This window comes from Rana temporaria, chromosome 7, assembly GCF_905171775.1.
Source record: "Rana temporaria chromosome 7, aRanTem1.1, whole genome shotgun sequence".
Lineage (NCBI taxonomy): Eukaryota > Metazoa > Chordata > Amphibia > Anura > Ranidae > Rana > Rana temporaria.
In genome coordinates, this window is record NC_053495.1 from 37507128 (window position 1) to 37525149 (window position 18022).

The 18022-nt window shown below is 43.0% G+C and overlaps 1 protein-coding gene across 1 annotated transcript in view; it reads left to right on the plus strand.

The window, feature by feature from the left end:
• The first annotated feature begins 285 nt into the window (after positions 1 to 285).
• DNAH12 (dynein axonemal heavy chain 12) overlaps positions 286 to 18022 on the plus strand; it is a 156725-nt gene continuing 138988 nt past the window's right edge. The window contains exons 1-7 of the mRNA XM_040359238.1: positions 286 to 475; positions 3921 to 3996; positions 4788 to 4946; positions 8556 to 8751; positions 12030 to 12218; positions 14188 to 14344; positions 16797 to 16888. Coding sequence (XP_040215172.1) covers positions 286 to 475; positions 3921 to 3996; positions 4788 to 4946; positions 8556 to 8751; positions 12030 to 12218; positions 14188 to 14344; positions 16797 to 16888 — 1059 coding nt within the window. The remainder of the gene's footprint in view (positions 476 to 3920; positions 3997 to 4787; positions 4947 to 8555; positions 8752 to 12029; positions 12219 to 14187; positions 14345 to 16796; positions 16889 to 18022) is intronic.

Sequence of the window (18022 nt, forward strand, 5' to 3'; positions counted from 1 at the left end):
CGACTTGCGGGGCGATTCGTGTGGAGAATCTTGAAGCATTAAGCACCTAGGTGCAGGAAGTGGGAAGATTAACTATTCTGCCTAGCAACAACACACCGCAAAAAAAATGTAATGTTATATTTATGGGTGGAACTCCACTTTAATGTTCAGAAGATTTAGACCCCAGTTCATTCATTGACTAAATCAACTAGGGGCAAGCGGGAGCCCTCTGAATTGGTTGGATTTGTGTAAAACCTCTTTGTTTATATAGGTAGATCTCTTGCTGTAAGATATGCTCTCTTCCAGATGAATTACCTGTACATGAAGAAGTGTGTGGAGTCCAGCCCCGTGGTGCCCATCCAGAAGCACTGGCTAAGCTCAATGTTGTCCCTGGTGCCCCAGTCGCTGCAGAAGGGCAAGGATAGGGAGGATCTTATTCAGGACCTTTTAGAGGAAGTTTCACAAGACTTTGAAAAAAGCATGAAGAGACACCTGGGTGAATATTGCATATGGTTTGACTGAATTAATTTGATTTAATTTGGGAATTTTGGTAACCCCCTTTGTGTTCCTTTAAATATAACCTTGCTGGGCGGTTCTATGTATACTGAGAAGAGTAAAAACTGTAAATGCTGCCACTGCGGTGATTCAAATCCTCCAGATGTGTTGGCGAGACTTGCATTGTTAAGGACTATGGGGCAGATCCACAGAGCAAGTACGCCGGCGTATCTACAGTACTGATACGCCAGCGTACTTTCAAATTTCCCGCGTCGTATCTTTAGTTTGAATCCTCAAACCAAGATACAACGGCATCTGGGTTCGATCCGACAGGCGTACGGCTTTGTACGCCTTCAGATCGCAGATGCAATACTTCGGCGTCCGCTGGGTGGAGTTTGTGTAGTTTTCCGCGTCGGGTATGCAAATGAGCTTTTTCTGACGATCCGCGAACGTACATGCGGCCGTCGCATTCTCTTACGTCGTCTGTAGTCGGCTTTTTCCGGCGTATAGTTAAAGCTGCTATTTTGCCATGTTAAGTATGGCTGTCGTTCCCGCGTCGAAATTTGAATTTTTTTTTTTTTTTTGCGTAAGTCGTCCGTGAATAGGGATGGACGTAAGTCACGTCTAAGTTAAAAAAATGACGTTGTTGCAACGTCATTTAGCGCAATGCACGGCGGGAAATTTAGGAACGACGCATGCGCATTTCATTCGGCGCGGAGACGCGCTTCATTTAAATGAAACCCGGCCACAACCCGCCCAATTTCAAATCCGCCGACAGAAATACACCACGCCGCCGTAACTTACGGCGCAAACTCGCTGAGGATTCGAAAATGCGCCAGGTAAGGTACGGCGGCGTAGTGTATCTCTGATACGCTGCGCCGTTCCACATGTATGTGGATCTGGCCCTATATCTTCCCAGTTCCCTGCTAAGTAGAAAGCTGTTTATTGCTCCTGTCTATCTGTCATTCAAGGTATACCTATAGCCGTAGCAGACCATGTGACTGCCCAATGCCGGCCGTAAACGGTTCAAATCTTGGCTGGTTCAGCAGGAACCGGCTGCGATTCGATCTGTGTATGGGCAGGCTGAATGCACCAAGTTGATTGATCAACTTGGGTACAACCAGCCTGCTGGACTGCTATAGCCGCTAGCAATAATCAGTCTTGTCCCGACCGGGTTGACGTCCCCCCACCCCCCTCACCGGAAAAAGACAATGGCTCAGCACTGTCTGTGTTGACAGGGGGAATCAAGCAAATTTCTTTTGCACCGTGTATGGCCTGCCTAAGTCGAAAGCTGTTTATTGCTCCTGTCTATCTGTCATCCAAGGGTATAACTATGGCTATAGCAGACCATGTGATTGCCTAGGAGCTCATTAACACTAGCAGTTGGGGAACAGTTAAACCCTGTGGTTGAGTTGCAGTTTTACTGCCCCCAAGTCAAATAATCCAAAAATGTACATTTCTAGGTGTCAAAAAATGTAATAAAGAAATAACATACATTTTGTGTATTGATCTATATTTTTTTATATTTTTTTGCTTGCAGGTTTCAGTTTATTGGCCTTTTTTTTTAAGTACAAAGAAGCCTCTCTTTTATGCAACATGTGGTCACTTACCTTAAAGAGGGGCTAAACTCTGTCAATTAATATTAATCCTTATGCTGCTAGCCTTAGTACGTAGATAGTAAGGTATAGTAAAACAGACAATTGCGCGGTCGTGCGATGTGGCTCCCAAACAAAATTGGCGTCCTTTTTTTCCCCACAAATAGAGCTTTCTTTTGGTGGTATTTGATCACCTCTGCGGTTTTAATTTTTTGCGCTATAAACAAAAATAGAGCGACAATTTTGAAAAAAATGCAATATTTTTTACTTTTTGCTATAATAAATATCCCCCAAAAACATATATATAAAAAAAAAAAATTTCCTCAGTTTAGGCCGATACGTATTCTTCTACCTATTTTTGGTAAAAAAAAATCGCAATAATCGCAATAATCGTTTATCGGTTGGTTTGCGCAAAATAGGGGATAGTTGTTTTGCATTTTTATTTTTTTTACTAGTAATGGCGGCGATCAGCGATTTTTTTTTTCGTGACTGCGACATTATGGCGGACACTTCGGACAATTTTGACACATTTTTGGGACCATTGTCATTTTCACAGCAAAAAATGCATTTAAATTGCATTGTTTATTGTGAAAATTACAGTTGCAGTTTGGGAGTTAAACACAGGGGGCGCTGTAACATTTAGGGATCACTGTGTATGTGTTTACTAGTGTAGGGGGGTGTGGCTGTAGGACTGACAACATCGATCGAGTCTCCCTAATAAAAGGGATCACTCGATCGATGCGCCGCCACAGTGAAGCACAGGGAAGCCGTGTTTACACACGGCTCTCCCCGTTCTTCAGCTCCGGGGAGCGATCGTGACAGAGCGGCTATAAACAAATAGCCGCGCCGTCGTCCCGGATCGCTCCCCGAGCGGACCCGACCTCCGCATGTACCGGGGGGGGGGGTCCCGATTGGACCCCCCACCCACGTCTAGGCAGGCACGTACAGGTACGTTGATGTGCCTGTCCGTGCCATTCTGCCGACGTAAATGTACATGAGGAGGTCGGGAAGTGGTTAATGAAGGTACAACATTTAGCAACTCACATGGTTGATGATTAAAACAGGCACATCTAAGTATGCAGGCATCCAGGGTAAAGCTGTCCACATAGATTATCCTCCTCACCGCCATCAACGTCATCCCTTCCACGCTGCGCTTCATGAGTGCTTCAAGCCTCACTTTCAGATTGCTCTACTGCAGGGTAGTCTTCCCGGTCATGATTGCAGACTGACAGCGTTGAAAGCCGGCGGTACGGAGGGTGGTCTATGACTGCGGACAGCTACTCTGTAGCTCCTGCTGGATTTTGCTTCTAATCCCCTTGTGGAGGCTTCCAAATATGGACATTTTATGGTTACACAACCTATCACAGTGCTATAATCTTATTATATGGACTATCAACTGAAGCAGTACAAAGTAAGGTCTGCTTATAATTTACAGGCCTCTGTATAATCACCTGCTGACTGTATCTCCAAAGGATACAAGTGATAAAAAAACTAAGATTTTGTAATTAGCATAACCCCATCTTCCACTTCACTTGAGGTGACAGTATCATCATCACTATCCATCCAAGTCCATTGCAAGGGTGTTCTATTCTGAGATTGTGCTGCTTGGTATTCCTCAGGATCTCGTTGTTAGAAGTGTGACATCACCCTTGCTTAGCAAAGGGGTAAGGTAAGTATATTATGTAAGTATTTGTGATATGTATATTACACATACATTTTAACGCAAACAAAAATACATAGATGTGAAGAAAGCTTTTAATTTGACAATTTCTTGGTCTGGGATTTCTTGTGATCATAATTGTGTTATTCGTTATATAACAGCATATTGTTTTATTCTATTTTCCTGTTTAGTAAAAAGTATTTTGGTGAAACCAGAAGTAAAAGGTCTAGAATCAGAAGATTCTGATCCGTTGCCTGAGGATCTCTTGTAAGTAATCGTTATCTTTAGAAAATAAGGTAATTCTGACGCGGCTGTAGACCTTTATCTTGTTGCATTAATTATAAGGATATCAATTTTCTGTCTTTAGTCTATAAATCTGTCCCTTAAAGTGGGGGTTCACCCTAAAAAAAAAAGTTTTCTTTATCTACCATCCCATCCAGCATACTAGCGTTAGCTATAGTATGTTTTTTTTTTTTTTCCCGCTGTATTTACCGTTTAATCCTTTAGTTTCGTTTCAGACTCCGGCGGGGAAATAGGCGTTCCTATGAAGAGGGGAACATGATTGACGTCCGGCTATGGCGCGTCACGCTTTCCGAAAATAGCCGAAATAGGACTCGGATATATACGGCGCCTGCGCAGTCAGCTCCTAGTCTGTGCGCAGGCACCATATAGCGCCGTAAAGAGCCGAGTCCTACTCCGACTATTTTCGGAATGCGTGACGCGCCATAGCCGGACGTCAATCATGTTCCCCTCTTCATAGGAACGCCTACTCCCTGCGGGAGTCTGAAAAGAAACTAAAGGATTAAACGGTAAATACAGCGAAAAAAAAAGAAAAAAACATACTATAGCTGACGCTAGTATGCTGTATGGGATGGTTCATAGATGTTTTTTAGGGTGAACCTCCGCTTTAACTGCTCCAATCTATAATATAATATAATATAATATAACAATACAAGCTTTTTAGTGGGACTGTTTTTTGTAAAGGTAGCCAAGTGGTATTATAAAATGTATTCCTTGCTTTATATAATGTAAAGGGGTAAAATGCATTGTAATTTCAGGGGTCTGGATTACTCTAAGCCATGGCATCAGAGTTTTGTGCAAGCCAAAAATGAGATCCAGAAGAGTTTGCACCCGCTCCATCCAGCCTTGAGGACCATGCTAGAACTGGGCTTCTCCACTTTTTCAAGTCTGCTCATTGTTGATCTCTCTGGTTACAGGTAAAATGACTGGGCCTTGTTTTATGTAGTTGGCAGGGGCGGACTGACAACTCATGGGGCCCCCGGGCAATAGAAGATTATGGGGCCCAAAGGCTTACAGATGGCCACCACGCCAGGAGGCAGTGCAGAGGCGGGGCAGCTAAAATCTCGGAATTTTCACATCAAAAGCATGTCGGTTTTTGGACATATGAGGGACAGATGTAAAAAAAACACAGATTTTTACATACTTTGGTTTTACTGAGCCTGGCAACCCTGATGGGGCCCCCTAGTGGCATGGGGCCCTCAGGCAGTGCCCGAGTGCCTCAATGGTCAGGCCGCCCCTGGTAGTTGGTACACTAATGAGACTGATAGTCAATACACATGGAATAATATTAATTACACTGGTAAAAATGACATAAAGTCTAAAGCCGCGTACACACGATCAGTTTTCTCATCGGGAAAACTGTCATGTTTTCTCTTGGTCTAGAAAACCGGCCATGTGTAGGCTCTCCAGCAGTTTTCTCGACGAGAAAACCGCGAGAATCACGACGAGAAAATTTAGAACATGTTTTAATTTTTCTCGTTGCGAATTGCTGCGTTTTTTTTCCTTTGCGGAGAAGCCAACACATGGCTGGTTTTCTCGACCAAGAGAAAACATGTCGGGAAAACCGGCCTTGTGTACACAGGGAAAAGGGACCAAGCCGGTCCTCGGTTTTCCCGTCGGGTTTCTCGGGGGTGTTTTCACCGCCAAGAAACCCGATCGTGTGTATGCGGCCTGAGGCTGTGTAGCATTAATTTGCTCTGTGTGCACATGTCTTTTCTTTAGAGTTGACATATGGTATATTTTCAGTGAACATGTTTTTATTTAATATCTTGCTGTTTAATTTAAAGTATTTTTCATGTTTTTTTTGTTTTTTTTTAAAGGAAGGGTTTGGGACTTTAAATGAAGCATGTGACGCATAGCTGGCACATTTATTCTTTCATATATATACAAATATCATGATGGCATATTATCATAATTCATATACCGGTATATACACAAATGTCATGAATAATACATTGCAATATAAGGTAAAATTGTGAGCTGGCTTGTAATCCATATCATAAAATATATTTTAAAATCATTAATGATTGCAGAAAGTTCATAATAATCGTAGCTGTAAATGCAGGATTATAATGCATCTTAAAAAGCTTGACACCTGCGTTTCGAGGAATTCACTTCACTTCTTCAAGGTGCGTGTCTGCAAAAAAAAAAAATATATAGATACCAATGTAGTTTTGATGGTTAACTCAAAAAAGAAAAAGGGGAAAGAAAAAGTGTCCATTGCTGAGTTAGGCCTCGTACACACGACAGAGTTTCTCGGCAGAATTCGCCGAGAAACTCGGTCAAAACCCGGATTCTGCCGAGAATCTCTGTTGTGTGTACACTTTTGGCTCGATGGAGCCGCCGAGGAACTCGACGAGAAAATAGAGAACATGTTCTCTATTTTCTCGTTGTCCTCGTTCTTCTATGGGAGAAGCCGGCCCGCCGAGCTCCTCGGCGGCTTCATCCCAAAACTCGACGAGGAACTCGACGTGCCAAGCACGTCGAGTTCCTCTGTCGTGTGTACGGGGCCATACTTACAAGTCAGCTCCAGATTCTCTCTGGGGGTTTGCACGTGTGTGCCTTGGATTTCCACGGGCCACTGCCACAGCTCCCGGGACAGACACATCCCCGGCAGCACTCCATTTGCAACACTGCATGCTAAATGTTGAGCTCACCCGTAAGTAATGGATGGACACTTTTTCTTCCCCCTTTTTCTTTTTTGAATTAACCATCAAATGAAATTGGTATCTACAGTATATGTTTTTTGCAGATACGGACCTGGCATCCGCTCCTGAAGAAGTGGAGTGAATTCCACGAAACGCAAGCTTTCGCCAAGCTTTTTTAGATGCATTATAATCATAGGTTTACAGCTTTGATTATTATGAACTTTCTGCAATCATTCATGATTTTAATATATATTTTTTTTGTTTCAAATATTTTATTGAAGTTTTAAGAATTAAATAATATATATTTTAGGATATGGTTTACAAGCCAGCTCACAATTTTACCTTTTATTGCAATGTATTATTCATGACATCTGTGTGTGTGTGTGTGTGTGTGTATATCCCGTATTTATTGGGGTATTGTGCGCTCCGGCGTATAGCGTGGACCCGCATTCCTGTAAAAAAAACATTTTAGTACTTACAGTTTTGGTGTCTTGCGCGGCGTCCATCGGCGGCCTCGTCGGGTCCGGCGTCCGTCTGCGGCTTCGGTGGTGTCCTCCTCGTCGGGTCCGGCGTCCTTCTGCGGTGTCCTCCCCGCTCGATGCCCGCTTCCCGCACTGAGTTTGAACCACTGCGCCGGCAGATACCGAGCGCCCTGTACGTCCAGGACATGACCGCTAGAGGAGCCAAGCCTGCCCGACTATACCCGAGTGTACTGCGCTCGGTATATGCCAGCGCAGTGGTTCAAACTCGGCGCGGGAAGCGGGTATCGGCGTATATCGCGCACCCATGATTTTGCCATGATTTTCAGGGCAAAAAAGTGCTAGTTATACGCCAATAAATACGGTATATATATATATATATATATTACAGATGTCATGATAGAGATATATATATATATATATATATATATATATATATATATATATGAATTATCATAATATGATATCTGTATATATATTTGAAATAATAAACGTGCAATTATGTATTTTACCACTTTACCAGCTATGTGTCACATGCTACATTTAAAGTCCCAAACCCTTCCTTTTAAATTTCAGATTCAGGGATGGAGGCGTAAAACTATATTACATCATGGGCCTCATTTTAAAACCCCTCATATACCCAAGTAATTTTCATGCAACCTTGTTTAGAGGGCCGTGTCAGGGACAGATGTGTGGCCAGGTGGGGAGCTCAGTAACGTTGCGAATGTGTTTTTTCCAGGCACAGCATTACTGAGCTGCACTGAGAATAGTGGGGTTGATTTACTAAAGGCAATTAGACTGTGCACTTTGCAAAGTGCAGTTGCACGCTGCAAGAGCAGTTGCTCCAGAGCTTAGTAAATGAGCAGAAGCTCTGCTGACTTTCATCATCCAATCATATTCTTTGCATGTGATTGAATATTCTTTGCAAAGTGAAGCTTTACGTCATTTACTAAGGTCTGGACATATTTTGCTGATTTACAGTATACTTACATATGTAAATTGCTAATTTATTCTAACAATTCCGGCAATTACATAGTGCAGTCTGTGAATGGCTTTACTTATTGTTTCTTGGCTGAAAATCATTCTTTCAATGATAACCCTAAAGCATAGTTTACACGTGCAGTTTGGGGTGGCAAAAATAGAGAGTTAAGCTGCCATAAGGGGTAAAGACATGCTGCTAGAGGCTGCGGCATAGCGTATAGTATAAGCATAGTATACGTTTTTGGGGGTTAAAACAGGCAATGAGGACGTGACTTCATTGCCTGTGAAATGCCCTCTGAAAAGCAATCCACAGCGGATCACTCTTTAGCGGGCTACTGCAAGTGTAAACAAGCCTTAAGACTGAGCTCAATCCCAAGCAATGTAACTGATTTGATGAATCTTTCATGTGTCCTGGCAGATCGAATGGGCCTGTTGAATGCGAATCACTGAAGAATAGCGCCTCCCTAGCTTGTACAAAGACAGAAGAGAAGTTAATGAACACCTGGTACCCCAAAGTGATCAATCTTTTTACCAGTAAAGAAGCCTTGCAGCTCATTGAACCTGACAAAATAGACTCCTTCTACAGCTGTGTCACCACCCTTATGTCCAATCAGGTAAGTATAGTTATGGAACAGATATCAGTAGCACTTGTATCAAAGTGAAACAAAGTGTGGTATCCCCATTGATCTAACCCAGGGGTCTCCAAACTTTCTAAACAATGGGCCAGTTTACTGTCCTTCAGACTTCAAGGGGGCCGGAGTAAAACATGTCCCAGCATCAGCTGAAGTAAACAATGCCCCATCCTTGGTGTCACTGAGAGGAATTGTGCCCCGTTGTTAGTGTCAGTGAGCCCAACTGTTTATGTAATTGGCAGGAATTGTGCCCCATCATTAGTGACATTGGATCCCATGGTTGGTGTCAGTGGGAGGAACTGTGCCCCAACATTGGTGTCATTGATAGGAATTGTGCCCCTTCGTTGGTGTCAGTGAATGAAATGGTGCCCCAACGGCTGGATAAAAGCAAGCAAAGGGCCACATATTGACCCTGGGCTACAGTTTGGAGACCACCGCTCTAACCCCTTCTTTGAACTGGAAATTTTTTTAAAAGCTATATACGTGTATTCAGTAGTGTGATGATAAGCATTTGTGCAATGCATTTATTCTTAGCAACCAATTAAAGCACATTTTCCCTGATGTAACTTTGGTAAACCGAAATCTGTGTGGCTGCAATGGTGACTTCCGCTTGTATAACCTTTGCTCTTTCACTTCCTCTAGTCAGCACAATAATTTATAGAACAAGTTTAAGTATAATATAATACTAGACCAGGCAAAATTTTATGGGGTAAATGTAAGTCACCAAGATAATTATCTTTAAAAGTGGAGCTAAACGTACGTTTCCTTAAACTGTCCCCATCCTTTGCCGATACTGGAATCTTCACTGGGTGGCAGTCTTCAACCACCTTCATTGGCCGCACGGGATGACGTCAGTCCTGCGTATGCACAGGAGTAAGTGATCCCAGCACGCAGGGACCATGCCAGCAATGTAAGATGAGCTGCACATGCACAGCTAAGTTCACATGGCAGAGAAGACAGTGATTAAGCAGATAGGCATATTTTATGGTTTCCCACCATGCACAGTCTCAGTTCTTGCGAACTGAGGCTCTTTTAATAAGGATCCTCCTAGTGACAAGTGGATGACTGCTGGAGGTAGGATCCCCTAAGCTTGCAAATAATGGGGGGAGGGGGGGTGCAGTTTGGCATCTTTGCCTTGGGTCCTTGGTGGCCTTGTCCTGGCACTGCCACTATGCATATGGGAAAAAGTAGTTGTTTCTATCTGCAGGGGACAGAACTGACAGTTCATATCTAGTTAGGTCCGTGTATATTTGGACACAGGCACAATTTTAGTTTTTTTCAGGTATTTAGTAAAACATATTCAAGCTATAGTTATAAAATGGGCTGAAAGTGCACACTCTCAGGTTTAATTTGAGGGTATGTACATCCAAATTGGAGGAAGGGTTTATAAATTACAGCTTTTAAGAATAGCCAACCCCCATTTTTAACCTGCCTGGCGGTATTCCCGAGTCTGACCCAGGGTTAGATTTTCCTGCTGCGAGCGGTAACCCCGAGTCAGACTTGGGCTTGCCTCGCTAGATCCACAGGCTTGGTTTACTTACCTTGTCCCTGGATCCAGCGATGCCACCGCGCTGTGTGAGCGAGCGGGACCTCGCTCGATTCACACAGTGCCTCTGTGTGCCGCCGATCTCCGTTCCCTGCGACGTTACGACGCACGGGGACGGAGAACGGCGCCAAATTTAAAAAAGTAAACAAACACTTTACATACAGTATACTGTAATCTTATAGATTACAGTACTGTATGTAAAAAATACACACCCCCCTTGTCCCTAGTGGTCTGTCCTGTGTCATGCATGTCATTTTATATAATAAAAACTGTTCTTTCTCCCTGCAAGCTGTATATTGTCCATAGCAACCAAAAGTGTCCCTTTATGTCAAAAATAGTTTTAGATCAGCTAAAAAAACAGCGATAATAAATTATAATCACTTGCAGAATTGTGCGATAGCGATTTGTGGGGAAATTCGTCATAAAAAAAATAAAAGTAATGACAGCAACAATTCTGCAACTGAGCAAATTTCAGTGATTTTGATTTGATTACATTATTGAATAATTTTTATTATAATTATATTATTATTTGTTATAATTATTTATAATTATTTATTATATTATAATTTATAATTTTGTTTTTAAAAAAATGTCATACCCGAGATGCCTATTAGAATCTTGTTTGGTCAGATTTAAGTGAGCTATTTCTAAAAATTACAGACTTACAATATAAAACGCCAAATTTCCTTGCAAATAATGGTACCGCTTTCAGCATGTTTTTTCTGAAAGAATCATACCGCCAGGGAGGTTAAGGGACCAAAAGTAATTGGACAATTGAATCAAAAGCTGTTTCATGGCCAGGTGTGGGCAACTAAGCGTGGTATTTGCATTTGGAATCCATTGCTGTGAAACTACATCATGCATTCACAGTAGCTGTTCAAACAAGTGAAACAGGCCATTGTAAGGCTTTAAAAACAAACAAATCCATCAGAGAGACAGCAGCAACATTAGGAGTGGCCAAATGAACAGTTTGGTACATTCTGAGAAAAGAAGAATGCACTGGTGAGCTCAGCAACATAAAACGGCCTGGACATCCATGGAATGATGGATGATCACATGATCCTCTCTATGGTAAAGAAAAACCTATTCATTACATCCAGACAAGTAAAGGACACTCTCCAGGCAGTACAGTACAGATGGAGAATGATCCAAAACACACAGCAAAAGCAACCCAAGAGCTTTTGAAGAAAAATAAGTGGAATATTCTGCTATGGCCGAGTCAATCACCTCATCTCAACCCAATTGAGCATGCATTTCACCCGCTGAATGTAAAACTAAAGGCAGAAAGACCCACAAACCAAGATCAACTGCAGTTCGAGCCTGGCAAAGCATCAGAAAGGATGAGACCCAGTCTTTGGTAATGTCCATGGGTTCCAGATTGTAGGCAATCATTACCAGTAAAGGATTCTCAATAAAATATAAAAAATTAACATTTTATTTATGATTATATTCATTTCAATTACATTTGAGCCCCTGTGTATTAAAATGGTTGCAGTTCCTAAAATTTGTACTTGATATTTATGTTCAACCCCTTAAATTAAAGCTGAACGTCTGCATGTCAAATTCATGTGGATTGTTTTGTTTTAATTTTATTCTGGTGGCATATAGAGCCAATGGTATGAAAATTGTGCCTGTGTCCAAATATACTGTCTATGGACCTAACTGTATATCCAATGTTTAGCTCAACCTAACTATGGTCTTTTTTTATTTGTAGATTAAAGACCTCTTACTGAGGACAGTAGAAGCTTTTGTGAAATTGTTTGACCCTGAAGATCCACAGTATTTACCACTTTTCAAAATGCAGCTTACATTTGATGACGAGAGAATGGATTTTTATCCCAGCTTCCAGGACTTAGAAGAAGCCATTTTGTTTATTGTGACCAGAGTCTCAGAGACCTTGCAGGTATCAGTATATTTTTTTAAAGCTGTCCTTTAAAGAGACATTGTCAACTTGCTTGTGCAGGGCAAAATGTCAGTGTTCCTGCAAAGGGCATCTCCTGACACCCTTATACTTACCTTATCTCTTCCTCCTGGGTGCATGCATTTTTTTGTTGTTGCAGAAAACGCAGGTACAGTAGCCCATTCAAATTAATTGACTGCCTTGCCTGAGCAAACGTGGGCAGCAAACCTGCTAATGTGTGAACCAAGCCTAAAACCTGAACCCAAGGTGTGACAATAAAATTCCTGGAATGCCCACACCGTAGCTCTATGGTGGTGGGTCATACAGCTATTCACTCTTGAGCATATCCTGAAATATTCTAACTTGCACTCATCTGGGTCACAGACAAGTTAACTCAATCTTTACATAGTAGTAGACAAAATAACACATGTATGCATTGTGCTGTTGGTGGAAAATGGGTGACCCAATTTCAGCGGTCTGAAGTCCACTCTCTGCTGTTGTCACCAAGATCAGTACAGGCACAGCGTCATCACGACTCTGGGAGTCTGGATCAGCCAGGTGCCTGGACTGATAGATGCCTGAGACAGCCACTCCTCACCCCTCCACAGCTCAGTGCTCCAGTAAGTGTAGAGGAGCAGAGCAGGAGAGCTGCTGATTGATAGGCAGCAGCTCTCCGCTCGGGGAGGTGAGAGAACCAAGCCATCGGCGGTGTTTGGTGGCTCAGTTCTCAGTGAAGAAGTTGCCGGGGGGACAGATGCAGCATCTTACCGATGCTGCGTCCACCTAGGTAAGTATGATTATGGGATAAAAAAAAAATCCCATACTTCTCTTTTATTATACAGGAAAAATATAATTTGCATGACTTGACTACTTAAAGCCAAACCAGCAAAATGGATCCTGTCCCTTTAAACCATTTTTTACAGCACAATGCTTGTGCTGTGTCATTTTGCCCCCTGTAACACCTGTAATACCTGGCTGATCCTGCCAGCTTCTACCCTCCCCTGTAAACTTACCACAGTGTATCATTGCTGCTGAGCCCTGACATCGTGGGAAGTTTACGTGCCTCCGTCTTCCGCAGCTCTCCTGTCCTCCTATGTGCTCCTATGTCCTCCTCCCCTGCCTGCCTGTCTGCCCTGTGTCAGTGCCCACCCCCTCTGCTCCTACTGCTCACATAACTGTTAAAACTTTATATAAACCCCTCTGTGTCCTAAAAACAAATACTCCTGTCTGTGTGCTTTATTAAAAAAACGTGTCCTGGCTGACGTCAGCAGGGGAATCTCTGCCTTGCCCACTGCATCTGTCAGCCGGGCAGAGAAGACAGCCGGCCGGTGACGTGATCGCAAGGAACTGCTGTGAAATATGGTAAAGGAGGCATTTTTTTTAATAAACACAGACAGCAGAACTTGTTATTAGGACACAGAGGGGCTTATATACAGTTATATAAGTGGGTTAACAACCACCTTAAACTGATAGTAAAGGTCCACATTTAAAAAAAGTGGCGCCGAACATCCTCTTCTGGGGTCCCACGGCGGTTCTCGTGGCTCCTCCCTGCAATAGCTAACCCCCTCTTGAAAGCTCTCTCCTGAGGAGGTTACCTTGCAGGAGCGCTCCCGTGGCATATAATCTGCGTCCATTGCCACCGATTGTATAACTCAGCTCTGCCCCCCGGCGGCCGCAGCATTGGATTTGCTTGACAGCAGCAGGAGCCAATGGCTGCGCTGCTATCAATCTAGCCGAGAAGCCATGGGGAAAACGACGCGGGATCGCGCCCACAGAAGTTCGGAGCTCAGGTAAGTAAAACAAAGGCTCGGGGGGGGGGGGGGGGCAGAGAGTGCAAGGTGTTTTTTCACCTTAATGCATAGGCGAAAAAACATGAGGCTTTGCAACCACTGCTTTTAAACCTGTTTGTCTGTGCTGCTGAAAGACTGACTACCACATATTGATTAAGCCTGTTCTTTTTTTTTTTTATCAGAATGTTCAGACCATTCAGTCCTGGCTGTCTGTCAGCAATACAGTTCAGATTATTGAGGCCAAGCTATCTGACTACATCATCAATTCTGCTGTTGTTAAGCTGAAAGAAGCAATAAGTCACAATTTAAAGGAACCCATGATACATTTCCAGACATATGGTAAGCCAAAATCCTTACTGGTAGACAGCAGTAAGCAACTTAAGGTAGTTAAAACAGAAATCCAGACAGATTTTCAAAGTTTAATTTAATTGATATAACATTTACATTTTATTAGAAAATTTAGCTTAAAAATGAAAATTTAACAATTTGAAGAGTCATATTTTTTTTTCAAAGTTTTCATAATTTTTTAATTTATTTAGCAAAAAGTTAAAAACCCAATGGTGAATAAATACCACTAAAAGAAAGCTCTAGTTGTGCGAACAAAATGATAACAATTTTGCTTGGGTACAGTATTGCATGACCGCGGATTATTATTCAAATTGCGACAGCTCTGAAAGCTGGAAATTGGCCTGGGCAGGAAGGGGGTGAAAGTGCCCTGTATTGAAGTGGTTAAAAATAATTGTATTTATTTTTAAATACTGCTTGCATAAGTACCATAACCATGTCTTTATGTTATCTTCCCATAACTGCATGCACACTAAGGCCCAGATTCATGTAGGAGATACGATGACCTATCTCTGAGTCTGAGCCGTCGTATCTTGGCGCCTGATTCAAAGAATCAGATACGCCAGAATTTGTATAAGATATGACCAGCGTAAGTCTCCTACGCCGTCGTATCTTAACTGCATATTTACGCTGGCCGCTAGGGGCGTGTACTCTGATTTATGCCTAGAAATATGTAAATCCGCTAGATACGCCAATTCACGAACGTATGCCCGGCCGTCGCATTACAGATACGCCGTTTACCCCTGCTATAGATGAGGCGTACCAATGTTAAGTATGGACGTCGGGCCAGCGTCGAATTTTCTGTCGTTTGCGTAAGTCGTTCGGGAATAGGTCTGTGCGTAATTTACGTTCACGTCGAAAGCATTGGCTTTTTGCGGGTTAATTTGGAGCATGCGCACTGGGATACTTTCACGGACGGCGCATGCGCCGTTCGGAGAAAGCGTCATTTACGTGGGGTCACAATACATTTACATAATACACGCCCACATCTTCCACATTTGAATTAGGCAGGCTTACGCTGGCCTATTAACGCTACGCCGCCGCAACTTTGCTTTGAGAATACTGCACTTGCCTCTCAAAGTTGCGGACGCGTAACGTAAATAGGATACGTTACGCCCGCACAAAGATGCGCTCTCCTACGTGAATCCGGGCCTAAGACGCAAAGTGAACGAAAGGCCAGCAATACATGCTCTTAAGGGTCTATTGTATTTCACAGCACTGTCAGTCTAACACAGGGAATTTGCTTACAGGAGGGAAGAGCACAGTCACCAATATGCTGCATCTCTTTCACAAAAATGCATAATACCAGCTGTAATTTTTTGCGAGAGTCACTCATCAGATAGATGATACCTGACCACAATATGGGGGGGGGGGGGGGGGGGGTGTATTAAACTGCACACGTAGAGGACACTTGCAGCTATAACACTCAGGTAGGATATATACTGTATGCAGTGTTGAGCACATTTGCTTTTTCATGGGAAAGAATACGGAGGTCAGAGACAGACAGACATTTGGCATTTTAGAGGGAGGCTAAAAATGGCAGCCACTCTATTTTTTTAGGTCAACTAGGGCAGTGGTCATCAACCCTGTCCTCAGGGCCCACTAACAGGCCAGGTTTGCAAGATAACTGAAATATATCACAGGTGATATCATTTGCTGCTCAGTGATTGCAGTATTCTAGTCTGCATCTCCCCAAGGTAATACATAAAATCTGGCCTGTTTGTGGGCCCTGAGGACAGGGTTGATGACCACGGCGCTTAAGCCCCTTTCACACTGAGGAGTTTTTCAGGCGTTACATCGCTAAAAAATAGCGCCTAAATACCGCCTGAAAAACTCCTGCCCAGCCTACTCAATGTGAAAGCCCGAGGGCTTTCACACTGAGGCGATGCGCTGGCAGGACAAATAAAAATCTCCTGCAAGCAGTATCTTTGGAACGGTGAGAGGAGCGGTGTGTATACCGCTCCTTCCTATTTTAAATAATGGGACACCGTGGTAATACCGCCTGCAATGTGCCTCTGCAGAGGCGCATTGCGGGCAGTATTAACCCTTTTTCGGCCGCTAGCGGGGGTTAATACCACACCGCTAGCGGCCAAATCCCGCGGCAATTCCGACGGCATAGCGGCGCTATTTTTAGCGCCGCTATACCGCCACCGCACCTCCACTGCCCCGTGTGAAAGCGGCCTAAGTTATGAATCTGATTCTACGATACTTGTCTTTTTCCTGTCATTGCATGATGACAGAGACACCATGAAGAGGTGGTCAGCTAGCAGCGATTATCATTCTCACAGGCCTACATTATCTGGAATTGTTGGTGACCATTTTGCATTAGAGTCAGGGGAAATGTAGCCACAGTCCTGCCTTGGTTGGTTATATTTCCAATAACAGAGAATAGTGCAGGAGGGTGTCACATTTCTGTAACAATTTCATTTTTCGTTTTTTATTTTAGTGGAAAGTTATAGCTGGCTTGTGGATGGATCTGCCGATGAGAAAGTGCAGACGTTTTTAACTGAAAAGCACAGCTTTGATGAATACACAGGGGTATGTTTGAAAAAGTAATTATGTGTAGGTGACAAAAAAATCATTTATTGACTTTAATTCTGATTTCCAGACGTTCTGTTTTCTTTATATATAGTGGTTCTAAATGAGTGCATCTTTGGTATGCCCTTTCGGTATCTCACATTTAAAGAAGTCCAGCTTGGAGTGCAATTCGTTTTGCACTCATGTGACCCGTTTTCAGGGGAGAGTGGACTGGAGTACTGCAGGGGTCATAAGCACCACATATAAAATTCTTCCAATCCTTGTGGGTGATATCCAGTATCTCCTCCTCCTCCTCACCAAGTCTGGTCACTGAATACGCTCACATAGTTATGGGTGGACAAAAAGGCATCTCATAGTGTGATTCCATAGATTAAACTTATTGTGATAAATGCAAAAAACACACTTACAATGGTAAGTGAAGAATTAATCAAAGCAAACAGTCCAGGACACCTTGCGTTCAAAGAACCGAAAACCGGAAGTGACTCAATGACCCTTCCCTACGCGTTTCGTCAGAATGACATCCTCAGGAGCAGTGCCATCTTACTACACCTTACGGTCTGATGGAAGAATCTGACAAAACACAAATGTGTTGAATTAATCCCGTGTATAAAAAAAATATTTGTAAAATAAAATGTACCCCTAAATTTGAAGGAGTTGTAAATGCAGAAGTTTTTTAATCTTAGTGCTAGTTCACACCAGACACAGTTCCGTTCAGTTCCGTGTGCTTTTTTTCTGCGCTAAAAATGCATGCACATTGTTTTAAATGTATTTCAATGGCTCCAGTTCACACGAGTGCAGTCAGTTCCACTCAGTTTCCGGTCAGTTTCCGGTGCAGAAACTGACCGGAACTGACTGTATTGGTGCAGAAAAACTGAACTGCATTAAACTGCATCTGGTGTGAACTGGACCTCAATCCATTCTATGCATTGAGATAAAAAACCCTTTGTGTGTAGCAGGCTCCCCAGCACCCCCTAATACTTACTTGAGCCCCATTCTAGATTGCAAGCTCTAACGAGCAGGGCAATCTGATCCCTCCTGTATTGAACTGTATTGAACTGTATTGTAACTGTACAGTTTGCCCCATGTTGTAAAGCGCTGCGCAAACTGTTGGCACTATATAAATCCTGTATACTA